Source organism: Rana temporaria, chromosome 9, assembly GCF_905171775.1.
Source record: "Rana temporaria chromosome 9, aRanTem1.1, whole genome shotgun sequence".
NCBI lineage: Eukaryota > Metazoa > Chordata > Amphibia > Anura > Ranidae > Rana > Rana temporaria.
The window spans coordinates 11,985,694-12,009,115 of NC_053497.1; the positions used below are offsets into that span (position 1 = coordinate 11,985,694).

General features: G+C 47.4%; 1 protein-coding gene across 1 annotated transcript in view; it reads right to left on the reverse strand.

Moving 5' to 3' along the window:
* The window catches only part of CENPI (centromere protein I), a 67,369-nt gene extending 43,947 nt beyond the window's left edge, over positions 1-23,422 (reverse strand). Inside the window, exons 1-7 of the mRNA XM_040322796.1 lie at positions 23,282-23,422; positions 18,969-19,094; positions 18,724-18,861; positions 14,447-14,565; positions 11,144-11,251; positions 9,944-9,992; positions 4,301-4,347 (exon numbers count right to left, since the gene is read on the reverse strand). Of these exons, the coding sequence (XP_040178730.1) occupies positions 4,301-4,347; positions 9,944-9,992; positions 11,144-11,251; positions 14,447-14,565; positions 18,724-18,861; positions 18,969-19,077 (570 nt within the window). The 5' untranslated portion in view covers positions 19,078-19,094; positions 23,282-23,422. The remainder of the gene's footprint in view (positions 1-4,300; positions 4,348-9,943; positions 9,993-11,143; positions 11,252-14,446; positions 14,566-18,723; positions 18,862-18,968; positions 19,095-23,281) is intronic.

Genomic DNA, 23,422 nt, shown 5'->3' on the forward strand with positions numbered 1-23,422 from the left:
TCTGGGGCAATCCGAATTGATAAATACCCTCGGCTTCCACTCTGCGCAGCAGGCGAGGAAGAAGCTACCGAGGAGGGAAGGTGTAAAGCAGGCGATAGCGACCCCAAGGAGCCACCAACGCGCCTGACGCGTCAGCCCACGGGTCCCGTGACCTGGCCAAAAACATGGCACCTTCCGGTTGAGGCGGGACACTAGAAGGACCACGCCTGGAGTGCCCCACTTTCGGCACATATACTGAAAAACCCCTACGGGTGGAGAGACCACTCTCCGTGGTCAAGCACAATCCGACTTAGGAGTCGGCTTGCCAATTCCGTACTCCCGGAATGTACACGGCCAATAGAGCCGGAACGGAACCCTTCGGCCCACCAAAGTATGTGCGCGACCCTCGTCGCTGCAACAGAGCTCTGTGTGCCTCCCTGAAGGTCAACGTACGCCACAGCGTTGACGGACAGGGTCCCGAATGGTCGGCCCTGTAGATCCAGGGACCCCCAGGCAAGGCAAAGCTCGATTCAGAACAATGATTGGTAGGTGGGTCGCCACCTGAGTCCAGCACCCCAGGGCTGACTGGGTGCCCCAAAAACCCCTCCCACAACCGGAGAGGCTGGCATCCGTCGCGACCACTGTCCAGTGGCTTGGCCGAAACGACTTCCCGGCCCGAAGCACCGGAAAACATCAGCCACCACACCAGGGACTAGATGACTCATCCGAACCTGGTAATCCAGAGATGACGGAAGCTAGTCCCCACGTGACAACAGGTCCTCCAGTAGCACCCTGGCGTGGAATTGGGCATACGGAACTGCCTCGAAAGAGGCCACCGTCAGATCCAGAACCCTCAAGCAGAATCGCGGAGATGACCACCACTAGGTCGACAACTGCTGCCCAGCAGATTGCAGAGTCTTAAATTTTTCCGTTAGGAGAACAAAACTCCCGCCCCGGCGGAATCCAGGACTAGTCCCAGGAATTCCAGTCCCAGACGGGACCAACACTGACTTCTGGACAAAAACAGAAGCCAGCCAAACTTCCTGGAGAGTCTGACACGTGATAGACACGGCTCCACAAATGCAGAGTTCTCAGAAGCTCGTAGGAGAATGTCGCCCAGACACCCCACGATAAACCCCCGCTGACACAGCCGGGCCAGTATCGGGACGAGCACCCCGGTAAAAACCTGTGGTGTCGACACCAAGTCGAGCGGGAGGGCCACAAAAAGAAAAAGTCCTCCCTGACCGCAAAGCCCAGAATCTCTGGTGCTTAGAGCATATGGGAACATGCAGGTATGCGTTCATGACATCCAAGGACGCCAGAAAAAAATTCCCATCCTGAAATTTTGTACTTCACAAAAAAACAAACGAGGGCCCTGAGGCCCAGGATTGGACGGACCCCGTCCACCATGGGGATTACCAACAGATTGGAGTATTACCCCTGAGACCGTTCCATTGAGGGAACTGGCACCATCACTCCCCCGATCAGAAGATCCTGGACAGAACCAACCAGCGAACCGGAGGAAGCCAGAGGACGGAGGAAAAAATCTGTTAGGCAGCCAAGAGAGAAAATCTATCTTGCACCGCGAGAAAACCTCGCAAAGCCAACGGTCGGAAAGAAGAGGCCTCAACCGAGCCGCAAAATCACAAAGCCAGCCCACCACCCGACACGGGCGGGGGCAGACCTACATGCGGAAGCAATACCGTCCGCAGGCCCATAAGGCACGTGGTGCCAGGCGCGTCACAGCCCCGCAGCGGGGGCCTTAGCACCCTGCAGAATACCCCCCGTGCTGGGCGCACAAACTGCTCGGGAGAGGAGGGCCCTCGCCGACGGCGAGGCTCCTTGCCCTTCCTAGCAGAGGAAGCAGCGTACTCTTACCACCCGTGGCATCCCTAGGGGTGCCAACCCGGGAGGCCCAAAAAGCCGCCCACCCCTAAAGGGGTGAGTCCACCAAGGACCCTTTGAGGATCGGTCCGAAGACCAGCATGTAAGCCACACGAGGCGGCGCAAACACCCCCACACAGGCGGAGGCCCTGGAAAGCAAGGGAAGCGCATCCAGGACCGACTCACAGACACAGACCCCGAACCAAACGTTCAGCTAGGTCCTTACAGGGCTCAGCAGCATCTTGTGCCCCCAGCTCCTGCAGCAGGAGCTACAGCCCTCTAGTCAGAGTCTGTGACACCAGAGACCGAGTCAAGACCGGTCTCAGCGGGGTACCCACAGGCAGAAGCCCCTTCCACGGGCAACGTGGCGGCTTTGCTCCATCCGGACACTGGAGGGTCCACAGGAGGAGAGACCCACCTACTTACAAAGGGGTCGCAAAGCATTCAGGGACTGCAAAAAATAAATATATATATATATATATATATATATATACACTGCGGTGTAACATAAAAAGTCCAATTAAGGAACACAGTTGCAGTGCGCTGCGTTTTTGCGGAACCCAAAAGGGACCGGTACAACTGGTACCTCCGCCAAAACCACAAACCGTCTAGTTACTGAGCTATAAGCTCTAACCGCAGAAAATAAGAGCTCCAACAATTCCTTGGTCGCGTGGGTTTCTATAGCCCGCATCCACTGACACCACAGAACCAGACGCAATAGCCGGGCATAGTATAATGTCAGCGGCATCCCCCGAAGCAGGCTCAGGGAGGGGGCGCTTTTTTACCCCCCAACCAGGCACTAGCTGCTTCAGAAATAACACTCCCTCAACAGAAGTGGCAGGGGGAGGGGCATCAAGGGTTAACTCAGGCCTTAGTGGGGAGGATAGTACCTAGTACAGGCTCCAGGGCATCCCACCACCGAGTTACCCAAACTGCTAAGCAGAGAACCACCCACGGTCACCTCCCGGCTGTTCTAGCTCTATTCTGAGCATGAGGGCCCCCAGGGAACTCACCACCCCGCCTGGTGCATCGCGCTGAGAGGAGCCTGATGATGTGCTGAGAAGCCGGCTGCGCTGCTGACAGTCCCCACGGAGAGATTCGCGGTCTCTCCGAGCGCTAAAACGGCCACACGAGGACAAACGAAAATTAAAGATGGCCGCCGTAATGCAAAAAAACTGCCAAGGACCACAAGAAAATGGCCGCCGAGATATACAAGGCGCGACTACGGCAAAATGGCGGCCGTGGCGCACTTTTCAAAAAAAAATTTTTTTTTTTTTTTTTTTTTTTTTAAAACAGACAGCCAGCAGCCACAGCAGCATAGTAAAACAGCACACAAGTCCCGCAGAGAACACTACAGCCCCCTGCAGTGAACACACACAGCCCCAGCTAACACACAGGCCCCGGTGATAATAAAGAGACCCCAGAAAAAACCCCCCTCACAGCCGCTACCCAAAAGGGAAGGAAGGAGAGGAATAAGGGAGAGAGGAAAGCAGGGCGAACCCTCAGTCGACCTCCCCAGGGAAAATTCCAGCCAGACCACTTACCTGAGCAAGGGTCACTACTTACCTGTCCTGCGACTACCGGCTGGAGGTATCCCGGACAGAACTGTGACAAGGCCATAAAGACCGGTCATATGTGTGCCCTAGAACCGAAGTTCCCCGGCCGCCCCTGGAGCAAAGGGGCCTGTCGTGGACGTCCCAAAGCTGAGCTGAGGGCCGGCACACGCTCGAAGGCCGAACCTGGGGGGACTACAAGGGTCGAGGACCCAGCCTGTCACCCAGTCGGCTGTTGATAGAAGAATCGCAGGATTCAAAAATGCAGGAACAAAATAATAAAAAGCGAGAAAAATCGCAAGAAAAATCGCAAGAAAATTGCAAGAAAAACTCCAGAGTCCAGGACTCCAGAGAGAGCCTGACTCTCCTGACGGTTAGGCAGAAACAAACTGAAGCTGCTAGAGCAGAGTGGGGGTTATGCCTGGGGGAGCCACGCCCCCTGGGAGGAGCGGCATGAAGGAAAGTTTTTAACACCTTAAGTGCTGTAGAATTCTGCCTAAATCTCCTGGTAGGAAGAAGCATAACCCTAAGGTCAATGAAGGCTGTGTCCGTCTATGAACGAAAGAGAAAAAAAGTTTTTTTAATGTAGGAGAGAAGTGTCAGAAATGGCTCGGATGGCAAGTACCCGGGGGAGGTGCCATTAAATGTGGGGCTTCAAAGCACTCCAGGAAAGAGATAAAGGGAATCTGCAGGCAACACTAATTGTATGAATTGTAGTACTGCAGCCTATTTAGTTATGGAAAAGGGAGGTATCACCTACAAAATGAGGCACATTTTATGTATGCAACTCACTGGTAATGAAACAGTAAAAAACACAACATGCACTACTTGTAGAACATTATATGAAAACAATAAAAAAAAAAAAGCACAAATAGAGATCATACCTTCCTACTCTGCAAATCCAGTAGAACACGGACTCTATAGGCACGAACTGTCAAGAAAATAGGTATCCAGATTATACAAAAATTGTTCATCAATCTTCTACTGAAGGTCATGCATTTGTGTAAATTGTCTGTATCTAGAATGCTCTGGACCAAGAGTAGGCAACCTCGGCCCTCCAGCTGTGGTGAAACTACAAATCCCATCATGCCCCTGCCTCTAGAAATCATGCCTGTGATTGTCGGGGTCTTGCAATGTCTCATGGGACTTGTAGTTTCAAAACAGCTGGAGGGCCACGCTTGCCTACCCCTGGGTCTGGACTAAGAAATACAATTAGATGGTTATTTTACAACTTCTGGATTAGTGTGTCAACACAACACGAGTGTACTTTAGAGTTGCAAACATTCCTTTTGAAAAAAAAAGAAGCAATAAAAAAAAAAAAGGTATTTGATTGTCCTAGAACAGGGGTCTCCAAACTTTTCTAAAAAAGGGTCAGTTTATTGTCCTTCAGACTTAGGAGGGCCGGGTTGTGCCTGTGGCTAGCGGTGGTAGAAATGTTCGGGGGCCCGGCATCAGTAAGAATAAATATGGCCTCAGGGTTGGTGGGCAATAAGAGGTGTAGTGCCCCTCTTAGCAGGAGGAAGAATATTCCATCAATTATACCAGTGGAGGAAATAGTGCCCCATTGTTGGTGCCAGTGGGAGTAATAGTGTCCAAGGGCTGGATAAAGGCTAGCAAGGGGCCACATCTCTCCGCCCCTGTCCTAGAACCTTTTCTCTGCTGAACCCATGCTTCCAGTCTGTATCAGACCTGCCATTTCTTTGCTAAGCAGCAGTAACCGTTGTGTGAATCCGGCTTACTGGTACACATATACCGCTGAAGTATGAAGCATTATTAAAAGGGGCTGTATCCCCTCTTTTTTTTTAAATATATTATATATATATAAAACATGTTATACTTTTCTGCTCTGTGCAGTAGTTTTGCACAGAGCAGCCTCGATCCTTCTCTTTTGGGGTACTCCAGGCCCCTCCTCTTCCTCAGGTGCACCCAAGGAAAGCCGCTTTCCCTGGGGGCACCTCGAGTCCTGATGCTGCATCCATTGACAGACAGTGGAACTCAGCCCCATCCCCGTAGGATTGCACAAAGAAAACTGTAGTGTGTACCCAGGCAATGGCAATAGTCACATTAAATCGCAGACAGATTACCCCCAGATGCCTGTGACATTCTCAGATGAAGTTGTAATGACGAAACGTGTCGAGGCAGAACCATAGAGTGACAGGAAGTGACATTGGCACGCCTGCCATAGACCAAGTTGTCACAGTGCGGAGTGAGATGCCAATACAGACATCCCGGGGGTACTCTGACTGCAATGGTGGTGTTGGTGACAAGCATCACGGATTTCCATGGAGTTGCCTTCCATGCATGTCACTGATAGAGAATCACTTTATGCATGCATGGTGGACTGGGTGTTAACTTAATTTCCATTAGTGGATCGTGTGCATGGTTGTACAATCCCACAGCATGGGCACAACACTGCTAATGGCATTTTGAGTTTCTTTAATAGATTCAAGTGGCTTTTTACGATCTTAATTATCATTGGGCAAATTCCATTTATACACTACTGTTTGCTCACTGATGGAGCGCCGCTTTAATCGTAGTAATGTTTTTATGCAACACTTGCAATCAGTGAGTGCAATTATGCGGTTCCCGACTGGCTCACATACTTATACTGCGGCACAATGGCACCGCTGTGCGAAATCCTGTACAGGTTGTCCCTTTAAGAGGGCACGCGCACCAGTTGCATGGTGGGGGACCCAATGTAAGTGACCGGCGATCGCCGCCGGCCATGCACGAGAGCCAGCATGGGGATTTGTGTGTGTAAACACAGAAATCCCTGCTCTGTCAGGGGAGAGGAGACATGTTGTTTGTTCCTACTTAGTGGGAACAACAATATGTCTCCTCCTCCAGTAAGTCCAATCCCCATACAGTTAGAACACACTAAGGGCCAGTTCACACCAGACGCAGTTCTGTTCAGTTCCGTGTGCCCTTTTCCTGCACAAAATGCATGCACAGCGTTTAACATGTATTCTAATGGCTCTAGTTCACACCATGCAGTCAGTTTTCGGTCAGTTTCTGCACCGGAAACTGACTGCATGGTGCCAACTACAGCCATTAGAATACATGGAAAAAAAACCACTGTGCATGCATTTTTAGTGCAGAAAAAAATGCACACAAAACTGTACGGAACTGCGTCTGGTGTGAACTGGCCCTGAAGGAACACACGTTTAACCCCTTGATCTCCCCTACTAGTGACATTTACACAGTTATCAATGCATATTTATAGCTCTGATCGCAGTATAAAGGTCAATGGTCCCAAAAATGTGTCAAAATTGTCCGATCGGTCTGTCGCAATACCGCTAAAAATCGCAGATCACTGCCATTACTAGAAGAAAAAAAAAAAGCCATAAACCTTTCACATAGTTTGTAGACGCTATAAAACTTTTGCGCTAACCAATCAATATCCGCTTATTGCGATTTCTTTACCAAAAATATGTGGAAGAACATATATTGGCCTAAACTGATGAAAAAAATGTGTTTAAAAAAAAAAAAAAAAAATTGGGGATATTTATTGTAGCAAACTATTTCAAAATTTACGCTTTTTTTATAGCGCAAAAAAAAAAAACCAACAAAAAAAAACGCAGAGGTGATCAAATACCACCAAAAGAAAGCTCTATTTGTGGGGGGGGGGGGGGGGGGGGGACGACGCAAATTTTGTTTGGGTACAGCATTGCATGACCGCGCAATTGTCAGTTAAAGTGACTCAGTGCCAAATTGTAAAAAGTGCTCTGGTCAGGAAGGGGGTAAAATCCTTTCGGGGCTGAAGTGGTTATAGCAGCAGCTGATTTTTATTTAATTGGATTACGTCCTGCCAGGAGCGCTCAGTAGGAGGGGTCTATACATTGGAACAGGGATATGCAATTAGCGGACCTCCAGCTGTTGCAGAACTACAAGTCCCATGAGGCATAGAAAGACTCTGACAGCCACAAGCATGACACCCAGAGGCATGATGGGACTTGTAGTTTTGCAACAGCTGGAGGTCCGCTAATTGCAAGGTCCGCTAATTGCATATCCCTGCATTAGAACAACGTGGTTTCATAATAGTCATGTTTATAACATTCAGGTGTCTCATACAGCAAATTATATATATATATATATATATATATTCACACTAAACTTCTTTAGAAAAGCAAAATTGCAATTCCAGCAGACAGTGACATCATGTGGTCAAAAGACAGTATTACAACGTGTTTAAAGCGGGGGTTCACCCTATCAACGAAAAAAAAAATATTTTTTTTTTCTTTTACCATAAAATCAGGCATTGTAGCGCGAGCTACAGTATGCCTGTCCCGATTTTTTTTACCCCCGTACTCACCTTGTAATCGTACATCGAAGATACCGGGGAATGGGCGTGCCTATGGAGACGGAGGATGATTGACGGCCGGCTCTGGCGCGTCACGCTTCTCCGGAAATAGCCGAAATAGGCTTGGCTCTTCACGGCGCCTGCGCATAGCCTGTGCGCAGGCGCCGTGAAGAGCCGAGACCTACTCCGGCTGTCTTCGGGGAGAGTGACGTGCCAGGGCCGGCCGTCAATCATCCTCCCTCTCCATAGGCACGCCCATTCCCCGCGGGAGCCGAAATCTACAATGTACGATTACAAGGTGAGTCCGGGGTTAAAAAAATCGGGACAGGCATACTGTAGCTCGCGCTACAATGCCTGTCTCGATGATAAAACCAAGTCAGTGAGGGTGAACTACCGCTTTAACAGCCGTGTCCAATTTCTCCTGTTCAGGCTGCAGTTGATGAATGTTGGTGGAAACATCACATAGTTATGTATAAATATCCATAGGACACATGATTAGAGGAAGATATAAAAAAGGTGAACATCTGTAAATTGCAGGTTTTTATAAAAGTGGAAATGGATATGCAGAATTTACAACTGAACTCCAGGCAGTTATGCAAGACACACAATAACACACCTTTGTATTCTTTAATATATTTAAAGCTGTGTAAGCGCCTGAATTTAACTCGGCACCAGGCTTTTGTAACCCTCTGTACAGTTGTAGTTTTGTATCTGTCAGAACTCAAAAAGAGTCACAATGTCACAATGTATATAAAGTATAAGATTTCCTATCATCTGTGCCCAGTCTTGCCACACAGAGTTAATCCAGCTCTGAGCAATCCTCTTATTGTTCAGTGAAAATTAACAGACTTCCAGATAAAAACCTGTCTAATTAAAAAGTCCTTTCCTCTCTCCTTGCTTCGAGTGACAGGTTATTTACATATCTCTCCTGGATGTTATCATAAAATGAGGTGATCCACAGTTCATAGACAAGTGACCAGGATGTGTTATGTGGGGAAAGAGAAATCCACCCCTCTTTGGTGATAATCACCAACTTGAAGTTTGTCAGCTTTATAAACACCAGCTTGATTTTTCAACAGAGAGCTTTTTTTTTCTCCATTTTACAATTTATTAAACACTTGTTTTATGCAATTTTTTTTTATATTTTATTATTTTTTTTTAAATAAAATTTACCACTAAATTTTATAATATTTGTATGTGTTTACTTTAGTTATTGTAAACAAAAAAAGATCGATAATTTTGCACAGAAATATACAGTACCTCACAAAAGTGAGTACACCCTCACACACATTTACACTGTTATACAAACTGTACACTACGTTATGTTGTAGCAAAGTGTAATTTCTTTAGTGTTGTCACATGAAAATATATAATAAAATACAAAAATGTGAGGGGGTGTGACCTTTGTGAGATAAGATAGATTTTTTTATTTTATTACTTTCTGCTGTAAAACATAACAAAAAAAATATATATATGACATTTAAAATTTAGGCCAATATATATTCTGCTACATATTTTTGGTAAAAAAATCCCAGTAAGCATACATTGATTGCTGTGCGCAAAACTTATAGCATCTACAAACTATGAGATACATACACACTTGAATTATTTTTTAAATATACTAGCAATGGTGGCAATCAGCAACTTAAAGCGGTATGTGTTAGAATGGTCCAGTCAAAGTCCAGAACCAAATCCAATTGACAATCTGTGGCAAGAATTGAAAATTGCTGATCACAGACGTTCTCCATCCAATCTGACAGAGCTTGAGATATTGTGCAAAGAAGAATGGGCAAAAATATCCCTCTCTAGATGTGCAAAGCTGGTAGAGACATCCCCAAAAAGACTCGCAGCTGTAATTGCAGCGAAAAGGAGGTTCTACAAAGTATTGACTCCGGGGGGCACCATACAAATGTACCCCCCACTTTTCACATACTTATTTGTATCATTTTCCTTCCACTTCACAATTATGTGCAACTTTGTGTTGGTCTATCACATAAAATCCCAATAAAATACATTTACATTTTTGGTTGTAACATGACATGTGGGAAATTTCAAGGCGTATGAATACTTCAAGGCACTGTATGGCTGCCAACGTGTACAAGAACAGGTCAATATAAAAAGAAAAAAAGAAAAACACACACAAACACCACACAACATGGCTCACTGATACATTCTGATCTACAAAAAAAAAAAAATGCATCATTACACACGTGCAACTCAAACTTACCATGCTCTTTGCCAGTTAGGAGGTAAAGCAGGTGACATAATGATGGGCTCTGCGGGGGAGATAAAAAAATAAATAAAAAATATTACAAAACAGATACAAGATATAAAATATTAGTGCTAATCTCCAGGAGTAAGGCCCCTTTCACACGGGGCGGATGCGCTGGACGGACTCTGCTAGCTCACTCTGTTGATCCCCACTGAGCAGGCAGATGACAGGTCCATCTCCGCTCACTGTGCAGGGACGGACCTGTCAGAGCCTCGCCGTTCTCTATGGAAAGATCAGAAGAAAAACAGACAGCCTGTCCGTTTTCATCCAATCTGATTGGACGGATGGCAAACTTATCGCTATCCGTCTGCTCGGATCTTGTCAGATGGGATGACAGGGGGGTGTCAGCGGAACAAATCTCCACTGATATCCGCCTGTCCATAGAAGTCCGCCTAAAAAAAAAAAAAAAAAAAAAAGAAGGGGAGGACAGGCGGCTCTGAGCGGGCCAATCGTGTGAAAGGGGCCTCATTTACCCCTGGCCCGCTCCTGTAGTATACCTGCAGGAGCGGGCAGACAAATAGTTAAATCTTAAAGTAGTTGTAAACCCTCCCTCCTGACCGTTACCTATAGGTTAGCCTAGAATAAGACTTATAGGTAGTGGAAATATCTCGGTTCACACTGGGGCGGCACGACTTCGGGGGCGACTCGGCAAGGCGTCCTGAAGACGACTTCAGAGGCGACTTGCAAAATGACTTCTGTATAGAAGTCAATGCAAATCGCCCCTGCGTCGCTCCTATTAGAGCGGTTCTACTGACTAGATTGTGACGCGACTTGTCAGGTGGCTGAGTCGCCTGACGAGTCGCCCCAGTGTGAACCGGCTCTAAACGTGCGCAGTTTAGGAGATATTTCACTTGTAGTGCGCCGATGATGTAAGCGGCGCATGCACTGTGAAGAAACGGACCTCCGTGCCATTTCTTCCCTAGCGTGTGCCCTTATCAACGTCAGGTGACTCCAGCCAATTGCAAAGCCGGAGTCCGCGGCCCCGGAAAGGAAAAGGATCGAGAAGATGGGACGCAGCCTGCACAGGGGATAGCGCTGGATTCGTTTGCAGGCAAGTGCATACCAGCCCATTATGCTTTTAATTTGCAGGGAGCAAGAGAGGAAGTAAAACCCATCAGAGTTTACTTCCTCTTTAAAAACAATAGATGTTCTTACCAATGTGTCATCTTGGATCAAACAGAAAAAAAAGTTGTAGAGAGGGGAGAGGACTTCTTTAAGCGAAACGAGGTCAGACACCGAGATCAACCACCGAAGAAACAGGACCTGCAGGGGAAGACAAAAAAGAAACTCATGCTAAATGGAAAGATAGAAGAAATGTATAAGTAGAGTTTAATAAAAGTAGAAAAAAGCCAGCTAAAGCGGAGTTCCACCCTTAAAAAAAAAAAAAAAATCTTTCCACCAAAAATCTTTTTTTTTTACTTACCCTAAATAGCTGTTGCTATGCCGAAGTCCCGAATCTCCCTCTTCATCTTCCGCGGTGGATTCTCTTCCTCCTCCTACACTCGGTTTCATCTTGTAAATGGGGCGCGCTGCATTCTGGGAACTGTGTGTATCCCAGAAAGCAGCCGGCCCATTCACAAAGCGCCGCTCGCGCATGCGCAGTAGGAAACGGGCAGTGAAGCCGCACGGCTGCCAGGATCGGCCTCGGCGGGGGGCTGACATCGCTGGCGACTAGGACAGGCAAGTGTCCTTATTAAAAGTCAGCAGATACAGTGTTAGCAGCTGCTGACTTTTAAATTTTTTTTTTTTACCGGACCTCCGCTTTAATGACATTACTGAAGCCAAGGTAACACACATTCGCTGTTTTTTTTTTGGTGGTTTTCTACAATTTTCATTCTTTGCTGTAGCTCAGTGCTGCTGATCTCCTACAACCTCTTTGCAGCCACTCCATGCCTACATGCACTCCAGCGATAGCTGCGTGGCATTTCTCAGTGTCTCTTTATGGCGACAACAGTTCGCCATATCTGCGCAATGTACCGCTGCACAGTTACTTGTAGTCTGTAAAGGAAGCATAGGTGTGTGCACAGGGTGTGCATGGGCACACCCTAATTACGCTGCGCAGTGCAGATTCCCCCTGCTGCTTGGCAACAGAGAAAGGGAATGTGGAATCTCTGTCCTCAGCCCCTTTCTTTGTCTAGACCCCTGATATTTCACCAAAGCCCTCCAATGGGGTTCCTAAATTATATATATATATATATATATATATATATATATATATATATATATAGTAAAAAAAAAGTCAAAAGTTTATAATTTAAAAAGAAGCTACTGGCACCGTCCACTGCTATATATAAAAAAATATATACCGTATATATACACACACACACACACACACACACACACACACGCACACACACACGCACACACACGCGCACACACACGCGCGCGCGCGCATATGTGTGGTTGAGCTTTGAGATGCACACCCTAATGCAACAGGCTGCACATACCTATGAAAGAAAGCCTGTGTGACAACACAAGAGCACCGGAAGAAAGCGATCAAAGGCTATTATCCTATTAACAGGAAGGGCCTGAACATGAACCAGAGAAATTTGTGAGAAAAATTAAAATAAATGTACATATTTTTACTTTTGTTAACTACCTCATCCCAAATGACAGCAGGTGGGATGCTCCGTTAGCGTCACCCCGCAGCGTGGCGGTCACACTGTCTCACTGGGACACGGCGCGACCCTGATCGCAGTAAACGCAGCTCTTTATCCATGTGTCCAAATCACAATGGATCACATGTAAACAAGGAAATGCTGGTAATCGGTTTTCCTCATCTCAAACTGACGGTGTGTGAGGAGGGGAGATCTGATCAGCTGCCTCTTCAGCACCCAGCAGTGCTGAAACAGGGAAAAGAACCTGCTCCAGGTGTCTGGGTCACAAAAAATAAATAAATCTTCTCCTCCTCAAAATTATGGTGCTGCCAGTCTGTGCCCAGCAGCGCTGCCTCTTGTGCGGCGCCTCTTCAGCACCGAAACAGGGAACAGAACCCGCTCCAGGTGTCTGGGTCACAAAATAAAAAATAAAATAAAAAATCTTCTCCTCAAAATTATGGTGCTGGCTCTTCAGAGGCGGCAATGCTTCAGCGCACAGCACTGCGGCCGAAAAAGGGAAAAGAACCTGCTCCAGGTGTCTGGGTCACAAAAAAATAATAAAAATCTTCTCCTCCTCAAAATTATGGTGCTGGCTCTTCAGCGCCCAGCAGTGCTGCCTCTTCATCGCCCAGCAATGAGGGAGAAAATGTACTTATTTACAACATTTTCAGACAAATTAAGAAAAGCTTTTTCTAAAGAAATGTTGTCAAACAAAATTAAAACTCCAGTGGCGATTAAAGTGGAGTTCCACCCATAAATATAACATTACATCAGTAGTTTTAAAAAAATGTCATTAGTCCTTTAAGAAAACATTTTTTATTTTTTTTAGATGCCTTCAAAGTGTTGTTGCTAGGCAGAATAGTTAATCTTCCCTCTTCCTGCACCTAGGTGCTTAAGCTTCACCGCACAGACTCCTGGGAATGTAGTGGGTGTAACTTTCCAGGAGTCTGTGCACTCCCCAGTCTCGAAGAATCATGTGACTTGGACATTACACTGCTTGTGCAGCACTGAGCATGTGCGAGATCTGCAAGGCTGAAATCCAGGAAGTCATACAGTCTGGCTTCATGATGCCCACACTTAAGATGGCCCCAGTCAATTTCTATTTTATAAAGTGTCTAAATGCTGTAACAACCTAACAAAACGGACCTTTGTTTACAGACTAACTTTACTAGAATACATTAAGCTTGTGTATTACAGGGGTATTCATATTTAAAAAGCGAAATTGTGGCCGGAACTCCACTTTAAATACCACCAAAAGAAAAGCATTATATTTTTTTATCAAGTTGTTAGAGGTAAATTTCCGCTTTAATGTCCACTGAAAGCAGAAGTAATGTTGGAATAAAAAATAAAAATAAAAATAAAAATAAAAATAAAATCTCCCTGCTAGGTAAAGTTATAATATGCCAGTATGCAACGCATATTAGCACAGTATGGAGGAAAAAAAAACGACCTTAAAAGCAAGCCCTCTGGTGGCGCGCAGTCACCGCTGACAGTGCTTCCATCTTAGATTGGTTTTCCTTCGGGGGGGTTCGCGGGCTCTGGTCCTTTGAGTGGCCGAGCCGCGATGACGCCACTCCCGCGCAAGTCCACAGGAGTGACTGTTCGGAAAGAACGGTGCCGGAATGCCGTTCCATCAGAGCGCATGTCCTGTGGACGCCACCGGCTGCAGAGACACTGAATATCTCCTAAACGGTGCATGTTTAGGAGATATTTACAGGAATCTACAGGTAAGCTTTCCATGAGGTAGAAGTGTCCAGGGGGATTTTACTACCAATTCCAACACAGTTTTTACCTTTAGGAGATATATACACTTTTCCTGTGCTGGCACTACTAAGAGGGGAAAAAAAAAGTGTTACAATACCTGAACGTTTGTTGTAGCTTTTCCAGTGCAAAACAGAGACACAGCAGAGATTAAAGTATTTTCAAGAATTTCCGCAGCAGGGACAAGGCTCTTCAGTATGTGTGTGTTCACATTTTCCACTAAGAAATTAATAAATAAAAAATAAAAATACACAAGGATTCCAAATGAGCATACATGTGGAAATAAACACAAACAATTAAAATGAATAAATACAATTATTATTATTAAATAAAATATATATATATATATATATATATATATATCTCTCTCTATACAACAATGTACCATATTAAACAAAATAAGGAGGGACTTTTCATTAGACTTTGCAAGGTAACACAAATCAGAGATGCATGGTAAAATAAACATATTTTTTATTCTATACATACATACATATAATTAAAAGGGGTTGTAAAGGTACAATTTTTTCCCCCTAAATAGCTTCCTTTACCTTAGTGCAGTCCTCCTTCACTTACCTCATCCTTCCATTTTGCTTTTTAAATGTCCTTATTTCTTCTGAGAAATCCTCACTTCCTGTTCTTCTGTCTGTAACTCCACACAGTAATGCGAGGCTTTCTCCCTGGTGTGGAGTGTCGTGCTCGCCCCCTCCCTTGGACTACGGGAGAGTCAGGACGCTCTCTACGTTGCAGATAGAGAAAGGAGCTGTGTGTTAGTGGGTGTCCTGACTCTCCTGTAGTCCAAGAGAGGGGGCGAGCATGACACTCCACACCAGGGAGAAAGCCTTGCATTACTGTGTGGAGTTACAGACAGAAGAACCGGAAGTGAGGATTTCTCAGAAGAAATAAGGACATTTAAAAGAAAAATGGAAGGATGAGGTAAGTGAAGGAGGACTGCACTAAGGGAAAGGAAGATATTTAGGAAAAAAATTACCTTTACAACCCCTTTAACTTTGACAGACACCCAATCTCACTTCAAGCCGAGTTCACCAGGGCAAACTTATCCAGAAGTTCGGCCCCTCCTCTTCCCCTCAGCCGGCCCATTCACAAGGTGCGGTACGCATTGAGCATGCGCAAGCAAGATGAGGGTGACAGCTCCTGATAGCCAATCGGCTCCGGTGAGGACATTGCTGGTTCCCTGGACAGGTAAGTGTCCTAATATTAAAAGTAGAAGCTACAGTATTTGTAGCTGCCGACTTAATATTTTCGGAAGGAACCCGCTTTAACCACCTCAGCCCTGGAAAGATTTACCCCCTTTCCTGATCGGGCCATTGCTTTACTTTAACCGACAATGCCGTGGCCATGCGACGCTGTACCAAAAAGTAGCATGTCCCCCCCCCCCACAAGTCGAGCTTTCTTTTGGTGGTATTTGATCACCTCTGGGTCAATTTTGAAAAAAAAAAATCCCAATAAGCGTATATTGATTGGTTTCAACAAAAATTATAGACTTTACACACTTTCTTTCTTTCTTTTTTTTTACTAGTAATGGTGGGCGATCACCAACTTATAGCAGGACTGCGACATTGCGGTGCACAAATCAGAAACTAAAACCTCGTACACACGATAGGTTAACCAGAGGACAACGTTCTGAAGGACCGTTATCATAGGTTAACCGATGAAGCTGACTGATGGTCCGTCACGCCTACACACCATAGGTTAAATAACCAATCGTGTCAGAATGCGGTGACGTAAAACACAACAACTTGCTGAAAAAAACGAAGTTCAGTGCTTTCAAGCATTCCTATCGGTTAGCAATCCATAGGTTAATTTTAAAGCAAGTTGGCTTTTTTTTAACCTATGGTTAAATAACCTATGGGGCCCACACACGATCGGTTTTGACCGATGAAAACGGTCCTTCAGACCGTTGTCCTCTGGTTAACCTATCGTGTGTACGAGGCTTAAGTGACACTTTTGATAATTTTTTGGGGACCAGTGACACGAATACAGTGATCAGGCATTAAAATATGCACTGTCACTGTACTAGGACACTGTCTGGAAAGGGGTTAGCATCAGGAGCGGTCAAAGGGTTAAATGTGTCCCTAGGGGGTGCTTACTAACTGTGGGGGGAAGTGCTTGTACTAAGGGAAGGTAGAGATCCAATGTTCCTGCTTCCCTACTAACAAAACGGCGATCTGCCTTGTTTGGATAGGCAGACTGCCGTTTTACCTCTGTCGGGAACGATCAGTGGGTCCCAGTGGTCATCGGGTTCGCTGCTCCTGCTGTGTCCAATAACAGAAGGAGAGGGCCACAAACGGATCGCTGCAGGCCTGGAAGTGCAAAAATCATGCACCTGTATGTGATTCTGTGCAGAGGAGCCGCTGCCCTGCAGTATATGTACGTGGGGCAGTCGGCAACAAGTTGAGTGGCCTGGGAAGCCGGCTGCTGCGTCCTTAAAGCGGTTGTAAACCCGCATATTACATTTTTTTTTTTTTAACCCTGCAAGGCAAAAGCCATAATGAGCTAGTATGCACCGCATATTAGCTCATTATGAAATACTTACCTCGGAACGAGGTAGGAAACTTACCTGGTCCGAGCCGAGCGTGTCTTCCGGGTATCGCCGCTCAAGCGCTATGAATGGCTGGAGCGGCGATGACATCACTCCCGCGCATGCGCGCGGGAGATTTCAATCCGGCATGGGTCGGCGGGGCCGGCCCTTCAGCCGAGGATCCCCCCTGCGCATGCGCCGCTGCAATCAGCGGCGCATTGCGAGGGGAATATCTCCTAAACCATACAGGTTTAGGAGATATTCTTTTTGCGCAACAACTAAAAAAAGACTGAAAATTTAGATTAAAAAAAATCTGTTTTTATTTTTTTCTGTAATTTTTTTTGTAAATAAGTAAGTTTTCTCTTTCAATTACGGGCACTGATATGGCAGCACTGATGGGCACCGATGAGATGGCACTGACGGGCACAGATGAGGTAGTACTGACGGGCACAGATGAGGTGGCACTGATTGGCGCGCTGGTATGCGGCACAGATGGGCACTCATAGGCGGCACAGATGGGCACTCATAGGCGGCACAGATGGGCACTCATAGGCGGCACAGATGGGCACTGTGGGGCGGCACCGATTTACTTTTGCCCCCTTTTTTTTTGCCCTTCCCTGGTGGTCCATGTGGCGATCCGAGGGGGGGCTGCGCTGATAAACAATCAGCGCGAACCCCCCGTCAGGAGAGCCGCCGATCAACGGCTCTTCCTGTTTACATCGTGATCAGCCGTGGTTGGACACGGCTGATCACGTGGTAAAGAGTCTCCGTGAGAGACGCTTTACCGAGATCGGTGTTGCGGGGTATCAGAGTGACACCCTGCAACAACCATCGCCGCGGGGGCGCGCATCGGCTCAGAATCCTGAGGACGTCATATGACGTCGTCAGGATTCTACAACCACTTTGCCGCCGTCAATCTGTCATTGGCGGGCGGCAAGTGGTTAACAACAGATGACTCATCAGCCGTCAGCGGGGTCCATTGCTAGTGTGGGCATCTGAAGCTGGCACCCACATACTTTCCTGTTTTTTCGTGCAACTGGCTACCCAACACCGCCTGTTCTCGTGTATGCACAGTGAAGACACTGTGTGGCATGCATTGTTCATAATAGATAACATTGTTGATAATGGGCGGGGAGGAGGCCAGTTGACTCCTGGGATCAATGACAGGGAGATCCTTGATCGCCTCGGCGGAGTGGACCAGAAGCGGCAATGTTAAAATTCAAAATAAATTAAATTAAAAAGGTACTTTTTATAAAACAACACGGCAACATCCAAAAACATTAAGGGTGGAGGTAGCAGCAATTAATGGGACAAAGTTGTCGTTTACTGACACCAACGACTGGGCACCATTCCTCCCACCGACACCAACGACGGGGCACCATTCCTCCCACCGACACCAACGACGGGGCACCATTCCTCCCACCGACACCAACGACGGGGCACCATTCCTCCCACCGACACCAACGACGGGGCACCATTCCTCCCACCGACACCAACGACGGGGCACCATTCCTCCCACCGACACCAACGACGGGGCACCATTCCTCCCACCGACACCAACGACGGGGCACCATTCCTCCCACCGACACCAACAACGGGGCACCATTCCTCCCACTTGCATCAATAATGTCATTTTTTTTTCATTCCCGCTGACCCCCCTTTATATGGCATGGTTTACTCCCAACAATACCAGGGCATTTCTACTCCCACTGGCTACAGTCCGACCCCCCTTAAGTGTGAAGGGCAGTAAACTGGCCCTTTGTTTTGAAAGTTCGGAGACCCCTGGTCTAAACTATCAATTTAAAAGAAAAATTCTGAAAAACTATGCAAAAAATTACCAAGGTTGCCACTAAGAGCCAGCTTGAGAAGAATGTCAATTCCTTCGGCAGGAATCCCTTCAGAGAATCCAACGGTTTCTATTGTTGCAAGATGCTGCGGAAGAAAAGGGTTTCCTCTTGATGCGACTCTGGAAGTAACTAAAAACATAAAAAAAATAAAAAAACAGCAACAAAATTTTGCAAAAATTACCCACAGCTGGACAACAATGACACAAGCGACGATTCAAAAAAAACTTTATACGTACTGCGCTTGAAGTAGACCAGAGCCTCATCAAAGCGGCGGGCAGTCTGTTCATGTTTGCTCAAACTCTGTCTAGGCCTCAACGAGGGCGTCTGCATTCCAGGGTCTGCCATCAGTGTCTGCAGGGTGCCTAAAGGAAGTAAATGTAATGCTAAGAAGGGAAAACGAGGGGCTGGACACTTAGAGTTCATAAATAGACAGAAAAAAATAAATACATCTCAGCAATATAAGTGCATCACCCAAATTATGTCTCTTGACCATTTGCCAACAGTTGTGCGCATATTTGTGGCAAAATGGCGAGGACATTAATTATTGCCCCCCCATGTAGTAGGTCTTGTCTGGCCTCAACTCCAGGTCCATGTAGGTAGAACATCATAGGGGGTGGGGGAGCACAGCATGAAGGTCTTGTGTGGTCTGGCTGAACTCTAGCTCCATGTAGGTAGAACATCATAGGGGGTGGGGGGAGCACAGCATGAAGGTCTTGTGTGGTCTGGCCTGAACTCTAGGTCCATGTAGGTAAAACATCATAGGCGGAGGTGGGGGGAGCACAGCATGAAGGTCTTGTGTGGTCTGGCCTAAACTCCAGGTCCATGTAGGTAGAACATCATAGGGGGTGGGAGAACACAGCATGAAGGTCTTGTGTGGTCTGGCCTGAACTCTAGGTCCATGTAGGTAAAACATCATAGGCGGAGGTGGGGGGAGCACAGCATGAAGGTCTTGTGTGGTCTGGCCTGAACTCCAGCTCCATGTAGGTAGAACATCATAGGCGGTTGGGAGAACACAGCATGAATGTCTTGTGTGGTCTGGCCTGAACTCTAGGTCCATGTAGGAAGAACATCATAAGCGGGGGGGGATAGCACAGCATGAAGATCTTGTGTGGTCTGGCCTGAACTCCAGGTCCATGCAGGTGGCACATTGCAGAAGGAGAACACAACGGGAAGGAATGGTGTGCCCTGGCCTCCTCAACTCCTGGTCCACACAGGTAGTATACTGGAGGGGGTGGAGGAACACATCACAACGGTCTGGTCTCAAATCTGGGTCCATGCAGCTACCACGGCACACGGAGAGGCAACACAGCAGGAAGGTCCCATGTGGCCCAAAGTCATAGCTCATGCAGGAATCATTACAAGAGGCGTCCTTTACACCTGGAGAGCACACAGGTAGCATCATCTCAGGATGGGTAGCGGGTATCCTCAGGTGGGTTGAGGAACTGGGCGCAGTCCACACAAGCAGGGAGGTCACCGTACAGGTAGAAGTCAGGAAGTCCCAGGGCAGAAGGTCACAGGGTCCCGGGTCCAGCCCAGATCCACACTGGCAGACCCACCTCCGCCCCTCACTCAGTTGCTGGGGTGAAATACTGTGGCCATAACAACCTAATGCCTGGTGTCAGGATGTCCCGGCAATATTAGGTGAGGGGGGCGGTCAAGCACTTTGGCTCTGCTGGAAAGCGGGGCTACAACGTGCCCACCAGAGAGACAACGCAGCACCAGAGGGAGGAGATCTGCAACCTTCAGAGGGTGCCACGCATGCAGGTGGTTCGCTTGTGCCATACTGCTCTACCAGCGAGGTAATGAGTCATTTACAACCAATCGCACCACAACGCACGCATGGGTTGCTACTAGGGTTGTCCCGATACCACTTTTTTAGGACCGAGTACAAGTACCGATACTTTTTTTTTATGTACTCGCCGATACCGAATACCGATACTTTTTTTTAAATGTGTCCTTAAAAGGCATCAATGTCCCCCACATATTCCAGCCATGTCCCCCACATATTCAAGCCATGTCCCCCACATATTCCAGCCATGTCCCCCCCACATATTCCAGCCATGTCCCCCCCACATATTCCAGCCATGTCCCCCCCACATATTCCAGCCATGTCCCCCCCACATATTCCAGCCATGTCCCCCCACATAATGCAGCCATGTCCCCCCACATAATGCAGCCATGTCCCCCCACATATTCCAGCCATGTCCCCCCACATAATGCAGCCATGTCCCCCACATAATGCAGCCATGTCCCCCACATAATGCAGCCATGTCCCCCACATAATGCAGCCATGTCCCCCACATAATGCAGCCATGTCCTCCACATAATGCAGCCATGTCCCCCACATAATGCAGCCATGTCCCCCACATAATGCAGCCATGTCCCCCACATATTCCAGCCATGTCCCCCACATAATGCAGCCATGTCCCCCACATAATGCAGCCATGTCCCCCACATAATGCAGCCATGTCCCCCACATAATGCAGCCATGTCCCCCACATAATGCAGCCATGTCCCCCACATATTCCAGCCATGTCCCCCACATAATGCAGCCATGTCCCCCACATAATGCAGCCATGTCCCCCACATAATGCAGCCATGTCCCCCTTGATGCCGCACGTGCCGCCGTTAATCAGCGTGCGGGGAACAGCTTTCGTTTGAATAGCTGTATCCCCGCCGCGTATAGACACTCCCCCTTGCGCGGGATTGGACAGATCATCCGTCCAGCCCTCAACTAGACACGTTCATTTTTAACCACTTAAGGACCCCTTCATGCCGATAGACGTCAGCAGAATGGCACGGCTGGGCACATCAACGTATATGTACGTTGTCCTTTAAGCCCAGCTGTGGGGTCGCGGGCTCCCGCAATACCGGTCCGAAGCTCCGTGAGCGCGGGACTCGCGGACCCTATTCGCCGCTGGAGTCCCGCAATCGGTCCCCAGAGCTGAAGAACGGGGAGAGTCGCGTGTAAACACGGCTTACCCGTTCTTCACTGTGGCGGCGCATCGATCGCGTGATCCCTTTTATAGGGAGACACAATCAATGATGTCAGTCCTACAGCCACACCCCCCTACAGTTGTAAACACACTTGAGGTCACACAACCCCATCAGCGCCCCCCTAGTGGTTAACTCCCAAACTGCAACTGTTATTTTCACAGTAATCAGTGGATTTTAAATGCATTTTTTGCTGTGAAAACTACAATGGTCCCAAAAATGTGTCAAAATTGTCCGAAGTGTCCGCCATAACGTCGCAGTCACGAAAAAAAAACGCTGATCGCCGCCATTAGTAGTAAAAAAATTTTTTTTATAAAAATGCAATAAAACTATCCCCTATTTTGTAAACGCTATAAACTATAAAGAATACATATCGGCCTAAACTGAGGGGAATTTTTTTTTTTTATATCTTTTTGTGGGATATTTATTAGAGCAAAAAGGAAAAAATATTGATTTTTTTTCAAAATTTTTGCTCTATTTTTGTTTGTAGCGCAAAAAATAAAAATCGCAGAGGTGATCAAATACCACCAAAAGAAAGCTCTATTTGTGGGAAAAAAGGACGCCAATTTTGTTTGGGAGCCACGCCGCACGACCACGCAATTGTCAAGTTAAAGCAACGCAGTGCCGAACCACAAAAAGGGGCAAGGTCCTTTAGCTGCATTTTGGCCCAGGTCTTAAGTGGTTAAAGGGACCTCCACTTGCACGCCAAAAACCCGTGGGGGCAGATCCACAAAGCGAGTACGCCGGCGTATCTACTGATACGCCGGCGTACTTTCAAATTTCCTGCGTCGTATCTGTTTTGAATCCTCAAACCAAGATACGACGGCATCTGGGTTAGATCCGACAGGCGTACGTCTTCGGATCGTAGATGCAATTATTCGGCGTCCGCTGGGTGGCGTTCCCGTCGTTTTCCGCGTCGAGTATGCAAATTAGCCATTTCCGACGATCCACGAACGTACGAGCGGCCGTCGCATGCTTTTACGTCGTCTCTAGTCGGCTTTTTTCGGCGTATAGTTAAAGCTGCTGTTTGGTGGCGTACTCAATGTTAAATATGGCCGTCGTTCCCGCGTATAATTAAAAAAAAAAATATTTTGTTCGCGGGAAGTCGTCCTTGAATCGGGCTGGACGTAATTTACATCCACGTCAAAACAATGACGTCCTTGCGACGTCATTTAGCGCAATGCACGGCGGGAAATTTACGCGTCGGGGCAGAGCTTTGTGGATCTCCCCCGTGATATTGATGTAAAAAAAAAACGCACAAAGACGCATGCACACTGCGCCGTACCTGCATGGGGTGAACGGAGCCCAATGCATGAGAACACAACACTAATGTATGAATATTAGATGGTTGTGTGGCCCTCAGGATATACCGGGGGCCACCCTATAGAGTGCAGCTCTGTCCTATACATGAGATAATATCTATCATATAATGAGGATATCCCACACACTTCTATAAGCCCCCTCTGTCCTCACACCGACAGGGAAAAAACACACACCCCTCCCTCCGCACTACAACAGCCTCACTACCGTAACGTTCGGTACCGCCACAGCTTACCTCACACGGCGACTTCATTCAGACAGGACCCGCCGAACTGTACGAGGGAGCCGATTGGGCGAAAGAAGAGCGCTTCCGGGTCACGTGATAGGACCAACCAATGAGGGCCAGGCAAGGGAGAGAGGGCGGGCGATTCAAACC